This window comes from Macrosteles quadrilineatus, unplaced genomic scaffold (genome assembly GCF_028750875.1).
Source record: "Macrosteles quadrilineatus isolate MER2022 unplaced genomic scaffold, UCM_ALF_1.0 Scaffold_2__2_contigs__length_208266976, whole genome shotgun sequence".
Taxonomy (NCBI): domain Eukaryota; kingdom Metazoa; phylum Arthropoda; class Insecta; order Hemiptera; family Cicadellidae; genus Macrosteles; species Macrosteles quadrilineatus.
Window position 1 is genome coordinate 17,228,503 of NW_026542595.1, and position 25,860 is coordinate 17,254,362.

At 34.6% G+C, this 25,860-nt stretch overlaps 1 protein-coding gene across 1 annotated transcript in view; it reads right to left on the reverse strand.

Moving 5' to 3' along the window:
• LOC128986212 (insulin-degrading enzyme-like) overlaps window positions 1-25,860 on the reverse strand; it is a 146,906-nt gene that overhangs the window by 73,027 nt on the left and 48,019 nt on the right. Inside the window, 5 exon segments of the mRNA XM_054406431.1 lie at window positions 1,016-1,111; window positions 12,949-13,051; window positions 13,400-13,503; window positions 15,355-15,492; window positions 17,139-17,339. Of these exon segments, the coding sequence (XP_054262406.1) occupies window positions 1,016-1,111; window positions 12,949-13,051; window positions 13,400-13,503; window positions 15,355-15,492; window positions 17,139-17,339 (642 nt within the window).

A 25,860-nucleotide genomic window follows, 5' to 3' on the forward strand; every position in this document is an offset into this window, starting at 1 on the left:
CTAACGCTGCAAAAAAAGTAGCGCGCTACTTCACAACACTGGAGATATGTTTTTTGAAACTCCATCTAACTTAAGAAAAAAGTAATTTTACTGTTATGAAACTTTCCTAAAATTATAAAACATTTAGGCCTAACCTCTTTGTTGACAATTACTTGCTGATGCCGAACCAGACAATCAGAAGTAGTCTTGTTACTCAATGACAAAAAGGACAATAGGAAAATAAAAGAACAAGATACAGATCTGTACACTATATCAGATATTTCTTTTCTTTATAATTTATTATGTAAAATACTAAAACATATTTTTAATTAGGTATGGAATAAACAATAAATAATTAAACTAGTACCTCTGGATAAATAGTCTTTCTTTTGGCTTTGTTTTCTTTGCACTGTTGCATCACAGCTTTTGTCAGTAGATGACTGGCTCTGGCCAGTGGCAGTGCTGAATTGCTCTGTTGTGTCTTTATTCTTAAACGTGAGCACAGGGCATTCATTAGGGTTGGCGGCGCCCAGAGCAAACGTGGTCGTGGCGCCTCCTCCCCCCCCCCCCAGTAGTAAATAGTTGCATTCACATATTTTAATACTATGTTAATACAATAATAGCCGCAGCGCGGCACCCCCTCAGCCACAACGCCCGGGGCAGCTTGCCTCAGTTGCCCCCCCCCCCTACGGACGGCCCTGCGTGAGCAAACTTATTATTTTAATTCTCATTCATTTGAACATTTTAATTCCTCTGCAATAATAGATATAATATAAGAGTGTTTCTTTGAAAATAAATTAATATTCTTTTTTTGACCCGACCTGGGCCGGAACAAATCTCTGACCCGACCCGGTCTCACAGGGACCTTCCGCTGGCCCGACCCGAAAAATTCGGAGACCCGCAGACCCCTAAAATATATGTATTATATTAATCGTTTTATTAATTTATGATTTGAACTAATCAAGCACTGAGAAAATTTAATACATTATCATAAATACTACAAAAAGCCTGATAGAAAAAATAAAATAATACTTACATTCTCGTCTCTGGGTAGAATATTAAAATCAGTCGGGATGAACTCATTGACTAAAGGTAGATGTAAGGAATCACACAAACTTCCATCGCTCCAGTCCTATTGAAAATATTTAAGATTACTTAATTTATAATTCTTGTTTTAACCCTAGCAGTGGCCAACCGTCGTCTGGTGACGGTTTGACGTTGATGCTCAGAATGGCCAGCCGTTGTCTGGTGACGGTATGGGCCAAAATTATTTTAACGTAAAAAAAAACACTTATAATCAACTCAGATGAGAATAATATATATACCATTCGAAAGATCACATTCTGGACTTTCGTTTTATTACATAAACAAACCCTGTAGCAGGTATATAACAATGTCACGACAATTAGAAATCAAATGAATTTTTGGCGCGACACGACTTTAGCAGCCGACCCTTGGGAACTGGCAAAACACGTCTTGTTTGGCATTACCCTGCTCAGGTAATTATCGTCTTGGGATGTTGCGGGTGGTACCACTGGATAGCCATTGATTTTATCTTCATTGCGGTAGTGATATTTTAGAACTAAATATTGATTATGTTTTTTCTATGATTTTATGAAAACAGCTGTTTTCGAAATTTATAAAATGGCCAACCGTCGTCAGGTGACTGTATGGAAAATACAAATTACATACAGTGTAAGTTATTATTACTAGTCATACAATATGTCATTTTGAAGAGGAAGAAATGTAGCTTGTGATAGTGGCAGCCCTGCGCTCAGGGTTATTTTCGGTTTCTCACTAAGACGACGAAAGTGTGTCACTACTGTCAAGATCTCATACACAAAGTGCCTTGTATTAGCCATTGCGACGCGATTGCGTGTTGTTGCCGGTGAGTTTTCGCTCTCGTTATATCCACGATTGATTACTAAACTCTTTATTATTTCGTATTATTTGGGAAATGTGTATGTGTATATAACAGTAATCTTCATGTATTTTATTACGCATGAATATTTACTGAATAGTGTCAAATTGTGTTTATAAAAGGTTGTATATTTCTTTTGGTTGTATTTTGAGGTTTTCCGTTTATTTATATTATTATGTCCCTAGCACGTAAAAAAACAAAAATGTTTACCCAACATGTTATAAAATTTTATGTAGGTAATTGAATACACTACAAGATGTTTATGTTGGTTTGAAGTAAAAACATTTGGTACAAAAGTTTTATACTAAATACTATGTTTTTTTTTCTCACAAAATCGCTAAAATACAAAAACATTATTTAATTTATAATTAAAAAATATTTTTACCATAAACTTTATAACTTTTTTGATTCCTTACTTCATTAGCTTTACAAACATGTATATATCATTATTAGTATACACATATATTATATAACTTTTTACAACACAAACTAACACTGTACGGTTTTCAATTTTTTCGGTTCTCCGTTTGTTATTATATTTCGCCCCAAAGACTTATAAAAAAATATTTTCTAACATGTTATATTTTTCTATGTAGGGAATTAGATTGTCTACAAAATGTATAAATGAATTTACCATTAAAAAGTCCGTAGAAAAAAAAATACCAAGGCCGCTTTTGAAATTAAAAAAAAATCAATTTCTTTTTATTTTTTTTACTTTACCGAAAAAATAAACTATCTAAATCATTATTATATTACTATTTCTAGATTCTCCTATTCTTCCCGAACAAAATGAATATGAGGTCGGCCAAGTTTACTTGTACGGTTGAATTTTTACGAATTTTCAAAAAAAGGTCTGCAAAATCGCCCAAATGGGTTGGCCATTCCCCACTTCTAACATTGGCCACTGCTAGGGTTAATAAAAATTACATTAAAGGAAAATTTTTCAGAAAGGAGGAAAAACTCACTATCTATATCCATCTATCTATACTATTATATACAAATCTAATGGTGTATTTCTGTTACTAATAGGCGTAAAAACTACTTAACCAAATGGGCTTACATTTTACAAAAGCTTACATTATACCTACCATACCAAGAATGGTAATAATAGAACCACACTCACACTTCAATACTGACTGTGGGCTTTGCCCCTTTAGCTTTAAAAGTTCTACTAGCGTCTAGACTGCCAGTGCAAGTCCGAGGAACGGAGGATCGTGGATCAGATCATACCGGCGCATCAGCATAGCTTATCTAACTGTTCGCGGAAAATTGTTATCTGTATCACTGTTGCTGTCAAAACGTATAATTTGTAGATTAAATTTGAATTAAATATAATTAAACTATCAAACCTAACCAAACTAACCAAACTTGCTGATAATGATAAACTCGAATGAAGGTTTACTAATCGAAAAATAGCTCTGTTCTAAAAATAAAAATTAAAAATGTCTCAAATTCAATTTTACAATCTTTTAATTATAAAATTAAACTGTCATAACCTAACCAAACCAACCAAACTTGCTGATATGAAAAAAATTGTTGACAAAAAGTTAGTGCTCCCAGTGGGATTCGAACCCGGCACCATCAGATTATCAGCCCGACACGCTATCCACTACACCACAAAGGCTCATGACTCAGTTCGGTTCAGTATCGTTGCAGTAATGGTTGACGTCACGCCATCGGCACTGAGCGGTGGTGGGGGGTTTTTCGATCTGATCCACGATCCTACCGATCGGCCGTTCCTAGGAGTTGCACTGGCAGTCTAGATGCTTATAAAAGTTCTGAGGTGAGGATTTTAAATTTTAAAAGTAAATATTGATTGGTCTCCATGGCTGCAAAGAGAATAGTCACAATGTTTAGTTTTCGTTTGACATTTTAATGTAAACAAACTTGAACTGCCAAATTGCATATTTCACAATTTCAGACAGCTGATCCAAAGAAGTTAAATATAATATTTTTTACACAACTATGTGTAGGTTTATTTATTCTAAAACTAGCTGTACCCGCGGGCTTTGCCCCGTTTAACTTCATATGTGAGCTCGTTCGCATGGCTCAATCACGTCCTGGTTGAAGTTCGTTCGCTACGCTCACTCACCTTTTTGGTTGGAGCTCGTTCGCTGCGCTCACTTGCCTTCAGGTTAGCTAGTTCGCTACGCTACCTCGCCTCCGGGTTGAAGTTCGTTCGCTACGCACACTCACCTTTTGGTTTCAAATTAGCTGTTGTCAAATATTAAAAAAAAATAATAGTGCTGCACTCTGTTGGTTATCCTTGTACCTTTAATGCTATTGAACGTCATAGAACAGAACCAACTTGTTTAATTGAAACAGCTGTTATGATTCATTAATTCCATTTAAATGTGAGTACGCATTAGATTAACATGGGAAACTCCAGAGCCACTGGGGCGGAGCCCGAGAGTCCGATCAGAATAAAAACCACTTAGTTTTCCTATTTAATGCCTAAAGAATCAGTGTACCAAATTTCAGCCTCCTAGGTAAATGGGAAGTGGGAGAATTAGTGATGAATGAATGAGTGAGTGAGTCAGTCAGTCAGTCAGTGAGGGCTTTGCCTTTTATATATATAGACTATGTCAATGATTTGATTATAGAAATAAAAAAAAAATTCTATAACCGATGCTGTTAACTCAGGCTCTGCTTTCTATAAAAAAAGTTTAAGTTATGAAAATAATGTTATTGATATATTTTCATGGAAACAGTATGAAAATTAAAATGTATAGATATTTTGTATGCATTTGGATTTATTATAAATTTGAACTGCTTAACATGTGTTGGATTAACTTGACATAGTGTGCACTTCAAATTGACTTTTTTTATAATATAAATGGGCTGTTGGCCCGTCCTACGTACAGGAAGTGAGTAGTCAACTAAAACTGAAGTTATGTTAATATTTCCATTTCTAATCCAAGCAAAGTTTAAGCGGTTAAACATTTATTGTAAACAAAAAGCTGCCAAGATGAATTAAAACATGTAAATATTGTTATTTTCCTATTCTTTCCTCAAAAAGTCAAACAGAAAAATAATTTGCATAAACTTTCCTCTGAAGACTCGGGGGCAGAGCCTCAATTTGTATACATCAGTGGTTATAGAATCTTTCTCATTTCCTATAATCAATGTCAAAATCACAGAATAATAAACAAACCAGATAGTTAATTAGAATATTTTTATATTCAACCAGCTGTTAGTTAAAACAAACTATATTGCACTAAAACATACTTACAATTTAAAAGAATGATCTAAAAAATAAATTAGAACATCTACCATTTTACCATGTATACCTATTTAAATAGTCTGTCATCCTCTTACCAATTAAATGAACGTATCAATGACTATAGCATTACACATAGTATAAATAAGTCAACCCTATGCATGTCATTATTATCCAAATTCTGAATTTGTGTCACACACGCGTAGTGTTTACAGCTGTTACGGCAAATAAATAAACCCTGTCATGTTTCAATATTATAGATATTATTTAGGTAAATTTAGTAATTGTTATTTGCTACACCTTTGCCTAAAACTAAAGAATATGATAAATAACTAAATTGTACGCCGTTGATTTTTGTGTTCTTAAATCTGTGGTATGTGTGTACCTAACTATATACAATATAATACTATATAACAAAATATAAACAGAAAATCAAAACAAGTGGAAGAAATTCCAATCACATTTTTTATTTACAGTGTGGGGTGAAAATAGAGAAGATTGCACAATACATACTTTTAATCGAGTTTTCGGCCACGAGGCGAGCACTTGTTTACTTTATTGCGCTTGATAAATTTATTTGTGTTTTGTTACACCACTGATTAAATTAAACCAAGGAAAATATTATAAAACTAAGCTGTACACTGTTTTTTGTTTCTAAAATCAATTAAAAATCTGTAACTATTTTTACTTAATGGTAAGAGTGAAAATGTTAAGGCTATGGAGTTGATTAAAAGAACTGGTTTGTATATATTATGTTATTAGGCCTACCTTAGGGCTATGCCTTATAGATCTATAAAGCATTTTTTAGTTAAGCGCAATGATTGGATTTCCAATTATTCATAACAACCTTTTGGTTGACAATCCTTGTTAACGGTACTTTTCCCTAGAATACACGGTCTACCTACTCAAGAAATGAAATTACAAACGTCCAAAAACCCAACGTTGTGTGATTTTTGTCACATTTCCTTCTAATGTTAATAGATATACTAGGGGTGGGCGAGTAGTGATTTTTCAATTCGAGTCGAGTCGAGTATTTGAGTAAAAACTCGAGTATCGAGTCGAGTCGAGTAGTTGCGCGTTAAGTAGGCCAAGGCCCAGGGGGGGACAAATATTGGCATGTTATTTATTATTTATTGTATTGTTGACGTAGCCTATTGTCCTGTATGCACTGAATGGCCTAATAAATCATTTGAATCATTTGGGTTTAAGCTGCGGTAGTATTTTTAGCATCTTGCTTTTCACAACTTAAAAATTCTAAGGTTACATTGTTTTGCAGGCTAGGCCTATGGCAAATTTTCTACAAATAAAATTGAAAGATGTAATGTTCAAACAAATAAAATATTAGCCTACTGGAATTTTTTGTTTTAAATGCTTAAGTTATTGAATAATATTTTTTCTACAGTTAAGTTAGCCTAACTTAGTTTTTGTCTTTGCAGAGAGTTTGCAGCATTTTGCTGAAACAAATTTCATCCTAGCCTAAACCCTGCCTAGGCCTAAATAGGTAGTTTAAGTACTTATACAAAATTTTCTAAGTTATATGGTTACTAATTATTAGTACCTCCTACCTTAGGCCTAATACAAAATTTGGCCTAGACTACTTGTTGGTTGCAGCATTAAATTATTTAGGCCTTCACATAACTTGTTCTTGTGTGTTATATTTTTCCTTGCCTTTAATTCCTCCTCACTAACATGATAATCAACCTAACTAACTAACTTAATAAGGTAACTTTAAGAATTAATTTCAATTCAAATAAGAAACAGAATTTATAAAAATAAATTTATTTATAAAACAGAAAACTAATATCAAACTACATATTGTATCACAAGTTAAAAACATCAATATGCAATTAGGTATTTAAAAATAATCACTTAGATAAGCACTTCATCTGTCTTAAGTTTAAAGGTTATGGGTACTAGGGCTATCCTCTTCACTCAGTACATTTATAAAAATGATCAAGTCACTCGTCTCTGACAGACTGAAAATATCAAACAAAAACATAGTAGGCCTATTATCTCGAAATAAAATCCCACATTAAACACTTAATTTAAAATGAAACACATTTCACTGTAGCCCGGTATAGCATATTTGGCCTTTCTTTATAAACTCACATTTTCTAGGTTAAGTTACAATTCAAACTGTCGTTATCATGTTTCTGCCACCAGATTGAAAATTGCACAATCAAAATCACAAACAGAATATGTTTATTTTACTTTCTATTAAACTTGCACTAACAATAGTTATTTGTGCAACTATTGAGAAAAGTGAGCAATTGACTCACTCAAGAGAAATCCTTACTCACGAGCCGTAGGCGAGTGAGGAATGGTTTCTTGAGTGAGGCAATTGTACTTTGAACTCTAGTTGCACATTATACTTTTCCTACAGTTACCATAAAACAAATAAATTTGTGAAGAAACATAACCTATTTTTACACAGAAGTGAACTTTTAATATAACATTTAATGTGAAGTGACAAATACAACAGTACAACAGCTGACCAGCTGATTTACAGCCAGTGCTGCCAACGTATTTCGCGCGCATACGACATTGCCTGCATGTTACGCGCTCACTATTTCGTGCCTTCACGTTGCAAATCTGGAGTGAGACAAAGTAATTAGAGTGAGACAATGTTAACATTGTCTCACTGATGAGCGAATTGGCCACTTTGCTTTCTCAAATCAGTGAGAGAACATGTACATTGTTAGGTAACTGTAGGAAAAATCAATTTTATTTTAAGTTACAAATTCACTTCAAAGTAAAAACATTCAAAACTGACATTGACATAACTTCAATCACTCCAATCCATTGTTTTGTTGTTGTTACGCCAGCTGTCACCATATCTGCTCTCTCTCACTCTCTCTCTCTCTCACTCTCTCCTCTCTAGTCAGTCTGCTCATTCTGCTTCTTCTTTGTTTTCCCATCAAACAGCTGTTTTGCAGGGCTGACGTTGCCATATTTATCATTACACCATTATGGTGAATGTCGGTAAAATTAGCACAAAATTGCTATAGCTTTTATTTCGTAAAAAATAAATAATAGTTTGACTAATTTTAATCGTGTTTATGTAAACTGATTAGAAAATAAATTATACTTATAGTTTGTTTACGCCAATACCACAGTTGTAAAAGTACAACAATTTATCGTCCATCTGGCAACACTGAACTGAGTTTAAAGTGGAACTGATCTTTTCTTTCTGCCAAGATCCAATGAGATTGCGTCATTCAGATCCATCGATGTTCCTTGTAGTAACTTATCGGTTTGTAAAACTAAACACCAATACCGATTAATGTGAAAAAATATTATGCTACAACAGGTTATTTTTATTTGTTGTATTTCTATATTTTGGTATAAAATATTTTGTTATTTCTATATTTTGGTTTAAAATATTTTGTTATTTCTATATTTTGGTTTAAAATATTTTTATGGCAGTTCAAACTAAATCTGATACTGTACTTTACTTTATAATATCTTCAAGAATCGTCTGCCATTGTTATACTAGTCACGAGACTCCCTTGTTGACTATCGACTATTGCACTTCGATATATTCAATCAATGCTTTATTTCAACTTACTGTATCGTTATCGAGACGTATTGTTGACTGTTGTAGGAAAGTGAAAGTCTGTTTCTGTTAGTAGTCCTCTTGCTAGCTCTGCCGAATGACGATGGGTGTTTGTTGAACATTTGGTTTACGCTGGTCTAACCTATATGAGGTTAGATAGTTGTTTTTGTAGGAATGGGGATTAAATAAGGCATCGAAGTTGCATTGTTGGTGCATTGAAGTTAAAACTGGGGTTCCCCAAGGCTCGGTCCTTGGTCCCCTACTCTTTTTGATTTCTGTCAATGATTTACCACTTAGTATTGAGGGTTCTCAAACCACAATGTTTGCAGATGATACAACGTTCCTAACTGTTCACCCTGATCTCAATAGGTTGAAGTTATCTGTAGAACATACAATGAAACAAGCTGGGGATTGGTTTAGTGCCAATAAACTCCTTCTTAATGTAGACAAGACACAACACCTAGTTTGCCATATTAAAAACAAAGATTTGGGCTCAGGTGTAATTTGTAAAGAGGTTAGGCCCATAAAAGTCCTGGGTGTGTTGATTGACAGCAGCCTTTCTTGGTCAGCTCACATTGATTTAGTATGTTCAAAACTGTCAAGAGTTATTTATTTAGTGAATAGGTTAAAAACTGTTGTTTCTGAGAAATATATCCGAGTAGCCTATTTTGCATTTTTTCAGTCAGTGTTAAGCTATGGTCTGATTCTCTGGGGTAACGGTAGTAATATAAGTGATGTTTTGTTACTTCAGAAAAAGGCACTTAGAATAGTAACCAAATCAGCTCCCAAAGACCCATTGTAGACCTTTGTTTATAAAAACTAGGATATTGACTGTCATTAACCTGTACATATATGTGTGTTTACTTGATGTTAAATTAAAATTAGGAGACTTGGCTGTTAGAAAAGATTTCCATTCTCATTACACTAGATCTAACTCTCTACTTGAAATTCCATCCCATAGACTAAGTAAATGTGCCAGTAACCATTCAATCATGAGCTTAAAGTTATTCAATGTATTGCATCCTGAGTCAAGAGCGTTGCCTGAGTTGGTTTTTAAAGATAGGCTATACAACTGGCTTGTTGAACATCCTTTTTGTTCCTTGAGTTTTTTTATGTAAAAGTTGTTAAGTTTTGATGTTTAATAGTTTATTTAGTATATTCTCCACCCAGCCTACAGCCTTCTTTTTACTTTTAAACTTTTAAATTTTTACCTGTCTGTGATATTAGCTTATTAATCTAGTCTGACTGGGTTACTGTGTAACCCTATTTTACCATAATATGTGACTATGTCTATTGCAAGATTGTTTTGCTTAAGGACAATAAAGGATTTCTGATTTCTGATTTCATCAACACACAACAAAATATAATTTATTAAATATGGGTGTAGAAAATCGTGAAGTGGCAATATTTATAACTACTCGACTCGACTTTTTGAGTAGTAATTACTACTCGACTCGAGGTCGAGTATTTGAAAAAACTTGAGTAATTACTCGAAGGTCGAGTACTCGCCCACCCCTAAGATATACCTATCATTGTTTAGAGAATACGTAATCTATTAAAAATAAAAAGTTGTTTGTATAAGGTTGTTTTTTTTTCAAACTGACACTGATAAGTTTACATTAAAAGTTGTTCACAAATAAAGCAATTAATGGGAAATAACTTTGATTGCCGATAACTTTTTACGAGAAAATCCAAAACCAAGACATCAATAACCTTGATTAATGCATATAATTGGTCGGATGTAATATAGTTCGTAACTGTAAATTTTGGTTTTTGGTACTGGTTCTTTTAATCATAGAACCGTTGGCAAGAATCATTTTTACGTACCGACACATCACTGTAGTTTACAAATTAGTTATCATTGGTGTTGCACCTTATTTATTACAGGTGTATTCAATTTAATTGATGTCTTACTCTTAACTGTATAAGTTTTGCTTTTTCTGCCTGGATTCCAATATGTTAGTTTATGCTAAGAAAACTATAACGCGTTTTAGTAAAACATTTACTCAGCAAACCATCATGAATTGTTTAAACGCTTTATGTTGTTTGTGTATCAATAGTTCGTGGCCTATTTTGGTTATTTTTATTATAAATTACCAATCTAAATCGTCTATAGTACTTCATTTCATATAGTAAGCTGTAATTTCTACAGCATTTCGGGTCATCTTCGGTCCAAGCAAATATAAATTTTTATGATAAAATTTGATGACATTAACAAAGATTTAAAATACTAATTTTATAGATACTTTGTTATGCTTAAAGCGTAGCAAATTCCCTTTAATCAAGTTCTGTATTTTTGTGTGTATGTCTGTTGGTAACGCATTAATATCCTTATTTCTCAGTGTTTCACGGAAAGGACAAGAGCACCCTGATAATGAAAATGTCAACCCAAATAAAGTGTTAAATTGTGAGGTTGAGGTAGTACCTTAAAAACTTTTAACCATTGTGGAAAGTAACTTTCAATTATAGGCTTACCTTAGGGCTATGCCTCATAGCATTTTTTTGTTTAATCATTGGATTTAACATATGGACCAACACGATCCGGGGGACATATAACTGCGAAGCATTTGTTTTGGCTTGAAACTGTCGGATACTGTATTTGCGAAGGTTTAGTTTTGCCAGCATATTTGAAAATATGCAAACCAACTGCTGTTCTTAATATAAGAAGGTTTCAATTGATTACGATAAGATCCCCAAGCGTAGAACGGGCACACAGCTAGTATATCTATATATATATAATTATATATACAGGGTGTCACAAAAAAGTGTGATGGGCTATACAGCACCTAATTCTACATGCAAAAATAAGTCAAAAATGAAGAATAAAATTTTTTGGATTTCGGCTTAGTTTAGCCGTAATCCGCCATTTTGTTTTTTGGGGAAAATATTTATTATTTCAAAATCCCTTTGATATATTTTTACGAAACTTGGCAAAATTGTTGACACTATAGTAAGTAACATTTATAAAAAAAATTATTATTTTAACTTTCCAAATTTAAAAATGGCGGCCGTTTGAATTTTTTAATGCAAAATTTCATGAAAACCGGTACCTAAATCAACATTTTGTAAGAGACAAAAGTTTTAGAATTTATTATGACAAATCCAACAAAACAAAAATTAATAAAATCGGTTCATAAATAAAGAAGCTGTGTTTATTTTAGTAATTTAGACTGAAATTACTTAATACGTTACATAAATTATTACATTACATTTAATACATTTTAATATTAATAATTTCAGTCTAAATTACTAAAATAAACACAGCTTCTTTATTTATGAACCGATTTTATTAATTTTTGTTTTGTTAGATTTGTCATAATAAATACTAAAACTTTTGTCTCTTACAAAATGTTGATTTAGGTACCGGTTTTCATGAAATTTTGCATTAAAAAATTCAAACGGCCGCCATTTTTAAATTTGGAAAGTTAAAATAATAATTTTTTTTATAAATGTTACTTACTATAGTGTAAACAATTTTGCCAAGTTTCGTAAAAATATATCAAAGGGATTTTGAAATAATAAATATTTTCCCCAAAAAACAAAATGGCGGATTACGGCTAAACTAAGCCGAAATCCAAAAAACTTTATTCTTCATTTTTGACTTATTTTTGCAAGTAGAATTAGGTCCTGTATAGCCCATCACACTTTTTTGTGACACCCTGTATATAAAAATTTGAACGAATAGTGTTTTTGGCCACTGGGGACATCAAAATGAAAAAGTAAATCGGTCCAGTCCTAGGTCTTACCATGCCACCTATGGTAATAGCTACTTCCCTATAGGGAAATTTGCTAAAATTGTTCATTTACATTTAATAATTAGTAGTTTTGAAACTTCAAGATTAAAATTAAAAATGGCAAAAATGGCAAAAATAAAGAAAAAAGATATGTAAATAAGGGAGATGAAGGTATATCATGTATGTGAAAACGTTATTTGAAAATTTGCTAGGTTTTTCCATAGACAAAACATACTCCCTCAGGGTTTTCTCATATCAGCCTACACAGGATTTTCAATTCAATCTATTTAAATAACATTAGGTTTAATGAGTACCTAGGTTTGCAGCTTCAAGGAGGCTAATAAAGTGGGTTTTTAGTAAAATATTTGTAACGTTACGGCGCAGATGGCAGTGTGGCACAACCTTTAATGTGTTGTGAGGGTTCTTCTTGCAAAATATCATAACAATCTCTGTCTTGTAAATTAATAAAAACATTAAAAACCCTATAAAATAACATATTGTAAATGCTAGTTGATGTTCATGCATCTTTGTAACATACCTTTATTACATCAGCAGGGATCTTTTCCAATTTATACTTGGTCCCATACCACTTTTCCTCTTCTTTTGTTTCACTTTCAAATTTCTTTCCAATGACAGCAACCCTGAAAGTTAGGACATTTATTTGATTAAAAAATCTTGGGTCTAAAAATATATTGTCACAAACTTTTGATCAACTTAGTAAAACTCAAAAAATAAATGTTACTAAAATCAACAACAATTGGTCCACTAAGAATAAATTATACAGAAAAAAGCCACCTATTTTAGTTGGGTGTCTTTGGTGAACATAGACCAAACTACAATATAGACCACACCTTTTCTTTTCTGCCAAGGTTGACTTAAGGTACTGTCCTTCCCACCAATTAATAATGGCCACTAAAACTGAACTAAATACAACTGACAACAATACAACATGGACTAATACAACTGAAAAGGTTTGATATTAATATTACCTGACATTATCTGGATTTAAGTATCCAAGGACTTTTTCAATCAGATCTGGACGCCAGACACTAAGTAAATAGCCTCCACTTAGAACCTCATCAATGGGATAGTCCTGCAAACATCAACTAACTAAAGCTAATCTCAAGAAAACACTGATTAGTTTTGTATGTTAATTCAGTAAAAGTTACAAACGATAAACAATAATAGTACAAAAGTAATCTCAAAGACGACAATTACATTTTAAAATAATCCATTCAATATTGTTGAACTGATTTCATTGATCAAAAAATAATGAACACTAATATAAAAACAAAAACCAATAGGGACGAAGTAGCAGAAAATCTTCGATTTGAAGCAATGATTCCATTCAAAAGATTTTCGAATCCATTCTATGCAACTCGATTCAAATCAATACGGCATTTTTCTATTCATACTTGTCAATAGAGTGGATTAACAATAATAAATTTACCACATTTGTGTAATGCAAATTTTTGTTGATGTGGTAGGCCTATTCATACATAACATATGAAATTTAGGTGAAAAAATATTTATTTTCAATCATATATTAGAAGAAACCGTATTGCTGGAAATGTCAGTGAGCTGCTTTACTTGCCTATTTTATAATTTTTACTTTCCGAATCATATTGTTAAGCATGTTACCTATTTTATAATATTGATTTTACAAATAAAGATATGTTTTGGTGTAAACAAATCAAAACATTTGTAAGATTTATACTGAAACTTTCAATTGGTTTGCATTGATGAGAGGATAGAATCAGACCTACAAAAATACCAAATTTATCAGTCTAAAACAATCTTACTTGTTAAGTATCAAGTAACAATTTTTCAGACTTGTGTTATTTTTAGGATGATTTTGGAGTAGCCTATCTTGTTTTGGCTATGTTTACAGTAGTAAAACATTCCTCACGCTGCTTACATCAAGACAAAAAACAAAACCTCTCCTCATTTGCAATGTCAAAACAAAAAATTATAAAACAATTAAAGCAATATGTACATGCAAAGAATTAATTAAATAAGAACGCCTTTGTAAAGGAAACGCAACATCAACGCGCTCCTGTATTGCCGGTATTGCATTGACTTTCTGCAGGCGTTTTTCGAATATGGATACTGACTCCCTCATGAATCAAATCGTTTTATGACCACTTTTGTGACCAAGTTTTGTGTGATCGTGATTCGATGCATTGAATCGGAATTTTGAACCAAGGAAATCTATTCCTGATGTCTCATTTAGAGGTGGCAAAATGTGGCTAATCCAAAGAGCAACTTTTTAAGTTTGAGAATGACAGTTTTATGTTATTCTAAAATTGATAGTTGAGTAGCGAGTTCCCCCATCTCAACCACAAAAGAGGGGTTGAATTCAGTTTTGGCTGAATATTTTTACATGCAGATTTCATTAAATATATGTCTCTAAAAAGTCATATTGTAGATGTCACATTCTCTTGATTTTTTGGCGTTGAAGGACGTTTGACGGATAAATCCGCTTGATGGTTGAAAATTGGGGACAGAAAGCAGATATTTCCTCCAATTCTGTAAACAGACTGGTCTCATGTTTGCACTACTTTTCCTCGATCTGTAGAAGCCCTGTGAACTTGTAAGTCACAATGTACTTCCAATGCTTAATACACTAGTTTTTTTTAATTTAAGATCTTTCAAGATCAAAAATCTTCTTCAGATCAACCATATACTGTAATTCATTGTTTTACTAAAATTTTGTCAAATTGCTTTTTATAATTGCTTCATAACCTGTTGTATTTGTAATGACAGTTTTCTGATGAGTTTCTTGACATTAATGAACAGATTCATCCGTCTTTTTTTATTTTGTGGAAAAAATTATTTGTTCACTAAAAAGTAAGTTGTTTGATATGTTTATTTAGAGTAAACTGTATAAAAAATTTCCAGAAATTAAAATCAACCAGTAATAGATTGGATTGAATATACTCACATGCAAATTGCCACAAATGTTTGTAACATAGCTTCTGGGCATTTCCTTATCTTTAAATCTAAAGTGCATAGCCATTATATCTTTATATTCTTCAAAAATCCATTCCTTAGGTCCTTCTTTCTTCAGCAGTGACACATACTGTAAAACGTAACAGTAGATTAATAATGTACTTTTTCCCTTAGAGTAAAAAATAACCATAATTTGAGTGAAGATTTAAGAAAATAGAATCAGCGGTCACAATTTGTTGTGGGAGTAGCAAGCACCAGGTCCTGTACAAGGGTCTGAAGACAAAGTAAGTCTCAAATTTAATTACTATACAATTGCTCTCAGTGGCAATTACAGATACTACTCAAAACTGCAGAGGCAGACACACAGCTGTGAAACATTATTTTGTATTGTATTTAAAATAAAAACAACACCAATATTTAATTAATTGTTGTATTGAGAGAGACCAAAATATTGGTTGTGGGTTGTGGCTATCTGTAATACACAGTCATGCTCAGTGATCCATATTCAAAAAGGGGCTTTTAAAAGGTTTTCAATTACTAATCTGTGTTATTTCATTGGATCACCTTGGATATTTTAATATAGGTAATAAAAAAAAAAAACAAAAAAAATATTTCTATAGCTCCTACATTAAAGCCTATACTTACTCTAAAACAAGCGCAAGTACAGGCAAACTTTTATTTTCTCCTGAGGATCTTAGATTTTTTTGTTGAGTATGAGGTATTTGGCCACAAGAAATTGATTGGAGTTGCTCACAAGGCTGGGAAAAATCCAGTTTCCATCCTACAGCCCTTGACAGTTCCCATGTTATCGGCAACACCTTTTTGTAGCGGCAGTTAACAAAAACAGCTGTTACGGGTTATTTTTATTGTCATAATTTGATTTGACGTGTAAACAAAAATAACTATATTGGTTAGTTTGGATTAAACATTTTTAAGAATAGTTGTATTATTTAGGTTGTTAGGTACATAATATTAGTGTTAAATGTTTTCAAGTTTAATTTTCAAGATTTAAAATGAAACGCAGAAGAATTCCAAAGAAAAAAATTACAGAATCTGCAAGGGATAGAAGCTGCATCGAGAAACAAATTTTACCACTTCGTCTACAACGGAACCAGATCCAACCAGCTCATATATCTCACCAAATATCTCAGAACCTCGGCCCAAGTCACGTATCGAAGAACAAAAGTAGTGAAATAATTTCAGATCTTATGGCCGAGCAACTATATGATATGATGAACAACTAACAGGTTGATCATTTTCAGAGTCGACCAATCGCTGCTCGACATTTGGAAGAACGTCAGCGCAGTGAAGTTTAAAATTCCTCAAACCTATAAAGTCGCCATGTCGGCAGATGAGATATATTATAGGCGAACAATATTCGAAAATTTGAAATACCGTGCTATCCTTGCTATACTTAATGCTGAAACTGGGAAGATAAACAACAAAATTATCCGAACGCTACTGGGAAATGAAAAGGTTTGCAAAAGTTTTGATTTAATAATCAACCCTTTTAATAAACGCTTATTGAATCCGAGCAAAGCTCGGTCTCCTGGTCATTAAATATTAGTGATGTTCTTATTTTAAATTGTATTCATTACAATATTACTAGTTCGTTTTGAAGACGTGTAAGTACTGTAATTTAACAACTATAAGGATTTTATCATTTTGCTATGAATTGTTAAAAACACACCTTTGTACTGTATTGGTAGACTATGTAGAGGAAGATAGCAAACAATTGACAGCAAATAGATTTATATATAGACATAATAGACAAACCTGAAACACCAGTTTCACAATGCTGTCCACATGCTCAATACCCTCTTCTGTGAGATCAACGTTGATGCCAAAGAATGAGAAGCCTCTGGAGCCATGGCGGACACCACCTACGAGACTATTGCACCAACCTCGGGACCTGAGCTCTGACAACAGACTGCCAGGGCCCTCGTGGCCAAACAGATGGCTCAGGTAGTGGCCCGGCTGCAACACACAATGTTATCATCTTAAATTGTTTACTATAAATTGGTATAAATACCTGCATTTTAGCGATCCTGTTTGTAGCTCAGTTGCTACCGGTTTCAACTCACATAGGAGTCTTCTTCAGGCTGTTAAAGATGTCTTCTCGCTTCATTCGAAGGTTGTCAATAGATAGTAAATAAATAAACAAAACACAAACATGTACACGAACATAAATATGAACATTTAGGGCTGAAAAATACTGAAACGGTAGGCCGACGGGACACGACGTGATTGGGCGGGAGTTATGTCTAGACTGCCGGTCAGGATCAACGTGGTCAGTGATGACGTCGTGCCTGGATTTCCCGATCAGCTGATAGTTTCATTCACAACTGTCCCTAGCTCCAGTATCTTAATTGCAGTGTCGTATATGTAATTCGATTGGAATGAAATCTTGTAGTTGATGATGTTAGGGCTGTCAAATTTAACGGCCCTATAGATTTTGAATTCTTCCATTGTGTTTCTATTGAATCGGTCGTTTGATAGATGTAGGATTTTCATATTACTGTCAATACTATTGTAATTGTGGTTGAGAGAAACCAGGTGTTCTGTGATGGTCAAAGTTTGTGCAGCTGTAGTCCTTTTCGGCAGATGTTCTTTAAACCTTTTACTAAAAGAGTGGGATGTCTGGCCTATGTAATATTTTGGACAATCACTACAATTGATTTGGTACACACCAGTTTTTTTAAGGTTGCTGTAAGTGTCTGGGGAGGTTTTTGTTAACAAAGATCCAAGTTTATTATCAGTTTTGAATGAGACTGTGATTCTATTGTTATCCATTAGTTTTTAGATTTGGTGCTGAGGAATGAACCATACTCATGCAGAAGGCATTGTCCATAGTGGAGAGGTGGTGTAACCAGGAAGGTCTAAGGGTCAATCCAATTAAGACCGTAATGGTGCCATTTACAAGGAAGAAAAATGTTGATATCACTAGAGTACCAACTCTCTTTGGTAATCAGATCCAGGTTAAAAGGGAGTTCAAGTACCTAGGATAGGAATAAGGCTGGACGACAAGCTCACATGGAACAGCCATTTGGCACTTATAACGTAACGCTCTCAGACCAAACTTATGATGATGAGACGGGCTGTTGAGAAGACCTGGGGTCTTAAGCCCACAAATGACAAATACACTAGGGTTGCAAGACCGTTGATGGTGTATGGGCTCGGTGGTCTGGTGGACCAAGGTAATGCAAACTACCGCTGTAAAGAGACTACAAAAGATCCAGCGAGTGGCATGCCTCAGCAACACAGGAGCCATGAGAGGCACTCCAACTGCTGCCCTTGAAGTAGTGCTAAACCTGCCACCTCTTGACATTATTATGAAAGGAGAGGCAAGGATGGCAGCCTACAGAATGGCTTGCAGTGGCAACTGGAAGTTTAATGCCTCCAGTGAGCACACAAGAATTGTGGACAAGGTGCAGATGAACACCTTGGAAATGTTACCAGACACGATGGTGAAGATCACAGATCTAGAAAAGCCAATGTCAACATTGTTGACAGGGCTGCCTGGGACAAGGGTGAATCTGAATACATGAAAAGGGGGATCACTTGGTATACGGATGGCTCGAAAAAGCTAACGGGCACGGGGGCTGGAATATATGGAGTCAGACCCATGGCGCAGTTCTGCGTAAGCCTGGGGAAAATGGTCACTGTATTCCAGGCAGAAATTGTTGCCCTGTCCAAGTGTGCAAGAGTGTGTTTGAAGCGTGGTCTTACAGGCCACACTGTATACATGAACTCAGACAGCAAAGCAGCACTAATGGCACTTGACAGTTTTGACTTTACCTCCAAGGCTGTATGGGACTGTCATCAGGCCATGGGAAAGAACAACAAGATTATCCTTAGTTGGGTTCCAGGGCACAAAGGTATTGCTGGCAATGAGGGAGCTGACAAGTGGGCAAACAAAGGAGCTGAAAGCCCGCTTATGGGTCCAGAGCCGACGTGTGGTATTGGTTACAACACAGGACGGAGATCTGTCCACCAGTGGGTGGGCATAGAGCATCGAAGGAGCTGGGAAAGAACAGAAAGCAATGTACAGTCAAAGAGAATGCTGCAGACACCTACTGGTGCGATAGCAGCAGATGCCCTTGGGCTGAATAGGAAGACCCTGCGGAAGGTGGTTCGCTTCATTAGCGGCCATTGGGTATCTACACAAGATGGGAATTCAAGTTGAAAGCCTCTTATGTAGGAAATGTGGAGAGGAGGAGGAGACAGCATTCCACGTGATATTTATGTGGCCAGCCCTAAAAGGGCTGCGCATGAGATCCCTCGGCCTATCGACTGGAGATCAAAGGGAAGAACAGGTCACCATAGTCAAAAGGATCTCATGGTTCACAAAGGACCTGGGATTTGACAGAGAATGAGGGTGCACAATAAGCTGTTCCAGATGCGCTGAGTGTCCATAAAATTAATGGAAAGTAAATTAAAGATACGTCTTATAACACTTAAACATATATTTACGCTTATACTGTTACTCACAAAACGGTAAATATACAAAAAAGATGGTAAGTGGTGATGGATTTTGATTGGACACTCCAATCATCATCAGACCTAATAGGCAAATGACAAGAATCTTGAATGGCGTCCCTACTTATACCCTATTGGCTACCGGAAGCACCGGCCAATACATTTTTATAAGTACAACTGGAATCAAAATTTACTTGTTGATTAATCAACTTATTTCTATTTTTACATTTTTCCTTATAAATATACAATTCTCCCCAAGCATTCATTACATATCCTTTCTTACAATTCTTCAAAATACATAGATTATCCTATCCTCCATTTTTCCTATTGAGTGTCCATTAACAGGTGATGTGCGACATTTGATCTTTCCGGTTTGTTGTTTCTCCATGCAGATATGTGGTTTTTGAAGTGGTTGACGAAGTTCACAGTCTGTCCAATGTAGAAGCTATCACAATCGTTACAATTCATTTTATAGATGCCCGAAGCATCGAATCTGTTACAATCTTCTATTTTTGGATGCAGTATTTTACTCATGGTGTTCTGAGTCCTGTAGGCTATTGAAAATCCGTATTTCTTGAATCTGTTAGCAGACCTTTGTGTTGTAGTCCCCGTGTAACTAAACGTGACATATGTGAAGCAACTTCTGTGAGAGAGGGGATAACATGTCAGCTGTCTAGTCGTGTGTCACATCGGCTCCGGGAAATCAGTGCAATATATGAGTTAACTGAACATTTTGTGCGAACATTATATTTTGTGTTTGTTTGTGTATGAGTGCTTGAACGTTTCCAGTAAGTACTATATAACTATCCACCAAATTAAACTCACAATCAGTTAATTACCTAACCTAGTTAACAGGTTATAATCAGTGTTCCGGGTCGAGTCCAAGGTCACGTGACACGCGCCGCACGCCGACTAGTTCAAATCACGCCGCGTGATGGCACCACCAACCAGAGCTACACGCAACAATAGCTCCAGTGACATGACCGTCGATCAGAAACTCGATTTATTGTTGACAGATATTGCTGATATAAAGAGTGACAATAGAAAATTTAGTGATGATATTTTAGGAATTAAGCAAGATATTAAGGACTTGAAAACTGATGTAAATGAGTCAATCAACTTTTGCAGTGAAGAGATAAATAATTGCAAGAAAAAAATTGATGAACAAGAACAAAAGCTGATGCAGTACGAAAATACAATAGAGCGTCTATCTTCGGAGAACCAACTTGTGAAGAAGGAGTTAATCGCTGTTAAAAAAGCCGAACGCGCAGCAGAGCAGTATTCACGAAGTAATTGCCTAGAAATACGTGGAGTTCCGTACGTTGAGAAAGAAAACATTATGCATATAGTGAAGAGAGTGGCTCGTGCGCTGAACTTCCAATTAGAAGATCATATGATTGATGCCGTTCATCGTCTTTCACCGAACCTCAATGACCCTGAGGTGCCGAGGGGGATTATAATCAAATTCTGCCGGCGCATCGACATGGAGATGATGAGGAGCAAGACCAGAGTGAAGAACGGCTTCTCAGCAGCAGAGCTAGGCTACAACAGCGAGAGCCAGGTGTACGTCAACCTGTCACTCACTAAGGAGACCATGGACCTCTGGAAGGCGACGCGCAAGTTTAAGGAAGACAAGGGCTACAAGTACGCTTGGATAACCAGTGTTGGGAAGGTGTTCCTACGACAGAAGGATGGTGCGAGACCGGTCCACATCACTGAAAAAGCCGACCTTGACCTGTTAAAATAAACCTCAAGTATGTTCCTATTTATGTATTTAAATCTAATATAAATTTAAGCATGATATATATTTATTCATTTTGCATGTTTTCTTTTGTTTAGTCTGCATGTGTATTATAAAAAAAAATGGAAAACAATAAGGTTGTAATTTATTATCAGAATGTTAGAGGTTTAAGGTCCAAATTAAATACTTTCCGTTTAAATTTATTAGAGAACTGTTATCCAATAGTAGCACTCACTGAAACTTGGCTTACACATTCAATAAGCAGTTCTGAACTTTTTCCAGACAATTATACTGTATTGAGACGTGATAGAGATGTAATGCTTACAGGGAAGAGTAGGGGTGGTGGGGTTCTGTTAGCAGTAGATGAATCTATTAATATCCAGAGATTAGTTGAATTAGAAACGGATGGAGATAATATTTGGGCTAGTTTAAAATTTACTAAAACTTTTTCTGTGATATTAGCTGTAGTTTATTTTCCACCAAACTCGCATGTTAGTTCTTACAAATCATTTTTTGATAAGTTGGATTCATTTGTACGTAGACAAGAGCATATAATAGTAATAGGGGATTTTAATCAGCATATTGTAGGGTCTGGATATGATTTATCTAAGGGAAATGAGACTTGCAAACAATTAATGTATTATTGTAGTTTACATAATTTGGTGTCAAAAAATAATATATTAAATGTAACTGGTAGGACTTTAGATCTAGTTTTAAGTGATATAAATAATTTGACTGTTGTTGAAGAATCTAATCCTATTGTAAATATTGATGGTTATCACCCCGCGCTGTTATGTGAATTCCAGATGGTACGGAGGGTGAGAGGGGGGGATACAGACCTCAGTGCCGACACCACACACACATACACATACGATTTTACAAAAGCAGATTTTCTTAGAGTTTACTGTGACATCCGGGACTGCGACTGGTCTGAAATGTTTCAATGTGATGATTTAAATAACACTTTGGAAATTTTTTACAGCAAAATACATACAATTCTTCACACACACGTTCCAGCAAGACGCCCCAAATACCGACCCAAACATCCCTCTTGGTTCTCGCCCGAATTAAAATTGATGATAAAAAATAAAGAAAAAGTTCGCAAACGTTTAAAAAAATTTCAAATGAACCATCTTCGAGATCAGTACAAACAATTGCGTTCTGAAATAAAATTGAGAATAAAGACAGATTATGATGCATATATTACAAATATCGAAAAGAACTTGTCTAATAACCCACAATCATTTTGGGGTGTTATAAAGAAGTTGAGAGGAGCAAGTGATAAAGGTCCACGAACTATGCAATATGAAGATAAGGAAATTGAGGGAAATGATAAGATAGCTGAGGCACTGGCTAATTACTTTCAATCTGTTTACCAACCCAACGACCTTGACCTTGACGACCTTGTAAACCAGGCGCTCTGTTCGCCAGTTTTGGAGAATGTCAATTCATTGATTATTTCTGAGATTGGTGAAGTAGAAGTTTTAAATGCTTTGAAAAAATTAAAATCAAAAAGGTCATTAGGTGCAGATAACATTCCACCTTATTTATTAAAGGGCTGTGCTGATGTTTTAGTCAAACCACTTCACTTCATTTTCAACCTCTCGTTGAAAAATAACTGTTTTCCAGATATTTGGAAGATTGCAAAAGTAGTACCAATTCCAAAAAAAGGTGTTCAAAATTACATACAAAACCACAGACCAATTGCAGTTGTATCTTCTCCAGCTAAGGTCTTTGAGTGCATATTATACAACAGATTGCTCGGTCATGTATCCAATTTTATCACTCCTCATCAACATGGGTTTTTTCCGGGCCGATCAATTAATTCGAATTTAATAAATTTTTCACAGTACGTTATAAATTCTATTGATCAGAACATTCAAGTTGATTGTGTGTACACCGATTTTGAAAAAGCATTTGATAGAGTTAATCACTTAGTGTTATTGTCTAAGCTGCATTACTATGGCCTCTCTGAGAACACATTAAGATTATTTTCTTCATATTTATACAAACGTAAACAGTATGTAACATACAATGGTGCATGCTCCAACACATTTCTGGTGGACTCAGGTGTCCCCCAAGGTTCAAATTTAGGGCCTTTATTATTCATAGTATTTATAAATGATATAACCAGGTGTGTAAAACATAGTAAAATTTTAATGTACGCTGACGATTTAAAAATTTTCAAAAATATTAACACAATCTTGGATTCTCAACAGCTACAAACTGATATTGATGAACTAATTGCTTGGAGTAAAGAAAATATATTATTTAATGTTAAAAAATGTGCTGTTATGAGTTATACAAGGAAAACTACCCAAACTATTGTAAATTTTCCTTATTCAATGGATGGTGTTGTCTTATGTAGAAAGTCAGCATTTAAAGATCTTGGTGTTGTTTTCGATAGTAAATTTCTATTTGCAGAACACGTGATGAACACTTGTAAGGCAGCTTATTCAGTATTAGGTTTCATTCACAGATCTTGCAGCTTTTTAAGAAATTTAAACTCAGTAAAATTATTATTTTGTTCATTGGTGCGCTCACGATTAGAATATGCATCAGTTGTATGGTATCCTCATCAGCATTATCTTGTGGACATGATTGAGGCGATTCAAAAAAGATTTTTAAGATTTATGTATTTTAAAACATTTGGTCACTATACATTCAACATTTCATACCACCAGCTCTTGACCATGTTTGATATGACTAGTCTCAGTGACAGAAGGAAGTTGGCCGCCTTATCTTATCTACATAAACTGGTGAGCGGTGTTCTGGACGATAGTGACTTGCTGGGACAAATCAATTTTCACGTTCCACGACACAATTCACGCAGCACTCTTGTATTTACCCCTCGTTACTCTCGTACCAATCTTGGATTCAATTCTCCACTAAATATAATGTCTCGCACTTGTAATGCTTATCAGTTTGATATATTTCACTTATCACTAAAAATGTTAAATGTCTGTTTGTTAAATAAATTCAAACTTTCTTATCAACTTTAATTTATAATTTTTCTAAATAGTACATATTTATTTGTTATATATTTATATTATATTTATTGCATATTTATTATAATTGATTCATGGCCATCAGTATTATTTTAGTTAGTATAAATTCTCTTGTTACTGTATATTTAAATGTTATATTGTCATTCTTATTTATATTCTTATTTATATTTTATATTTTATTTATAGTTTGAGTGAAACTGTCACCATTGAAGACGGACATTTTTCCCTAGTTGTGTTTATTATTAATTGTAATACCATGTTAACATTCCTGTTATTTGATTAATGCTACAAAGTAATTGGCATGTGCTGTTTTGTAGCATTGAAAATAAAATAAATAAATAAATAAATAAATGTGGTGTTTTCCTCTTTTATCTCTTCTAATGTTGTTCTGCTGTGTAGTGTATTCTGCCTATTGATTTTTCTTCTCGTCTTTCATCGCGATGTCCTCTATTGTCTTGGTTCGAAATCCATTAACTTGAGCGATCTTCTTAATGGTGTCCAGTTCTTTCTTCCTATTGGCTTAGCTAAGTGGGATCTTATAGGCTCGGTACAGCATAGATCTAAAGGCTGCGGTCTTGTGGATTGTCGGACAGATAGACTTGCTGTTTATTGTAGCGTCCGTTTGCGTAGGTTTTCTGTAGATGTCAAACTCGATCTTGCTGTCTTTTCTCTCTAATGTGAGGTCCAGGAAGTTGATCTTTTCGTTTTCTTCAAACTCGTTGGTAAAGGTGAGGTTCGGATGGTGGCTGTTAAGTGTCTGCATCATCGTTTCGTACTCTCGCTCCTGGGTTTGTCTGAAGATAACCAGAATGTCGTCTGCATATTTAACATACAGTTTTACATCATGATTCTTTCTTAAATTCGTTAACATTTTTTTTCCTGATTCTGAAAAATATTTCTGACAAAATTGCCGAAAGTGGACTTCTCATAGCTAAACCATCTGTTTGTTCGTAAAATCTATTGTTAAATATAAAATAATTTTCATGATGGAATGGCCTCTAGATCGTCTGAATAAACTAATATAGGTTTAAATTACCTGTTTTCTGTCAAAACGATCAGTTTAGTAGTATGATGACTACAGCTGTTTCGTGCTTAAAAAATAGCACATCTTCAGGTCCAGAATGTCTTGCTAATCCCTCATGTAGAGTTCGTCAAAAACATAAACAAATAAATAAACAGGACACACATACGGATATGACACACACGAAAATACATTTAATAAACTGGTCGACCAGACGCTGATTCACGAGACACGGCGCCGGTGGAAGGT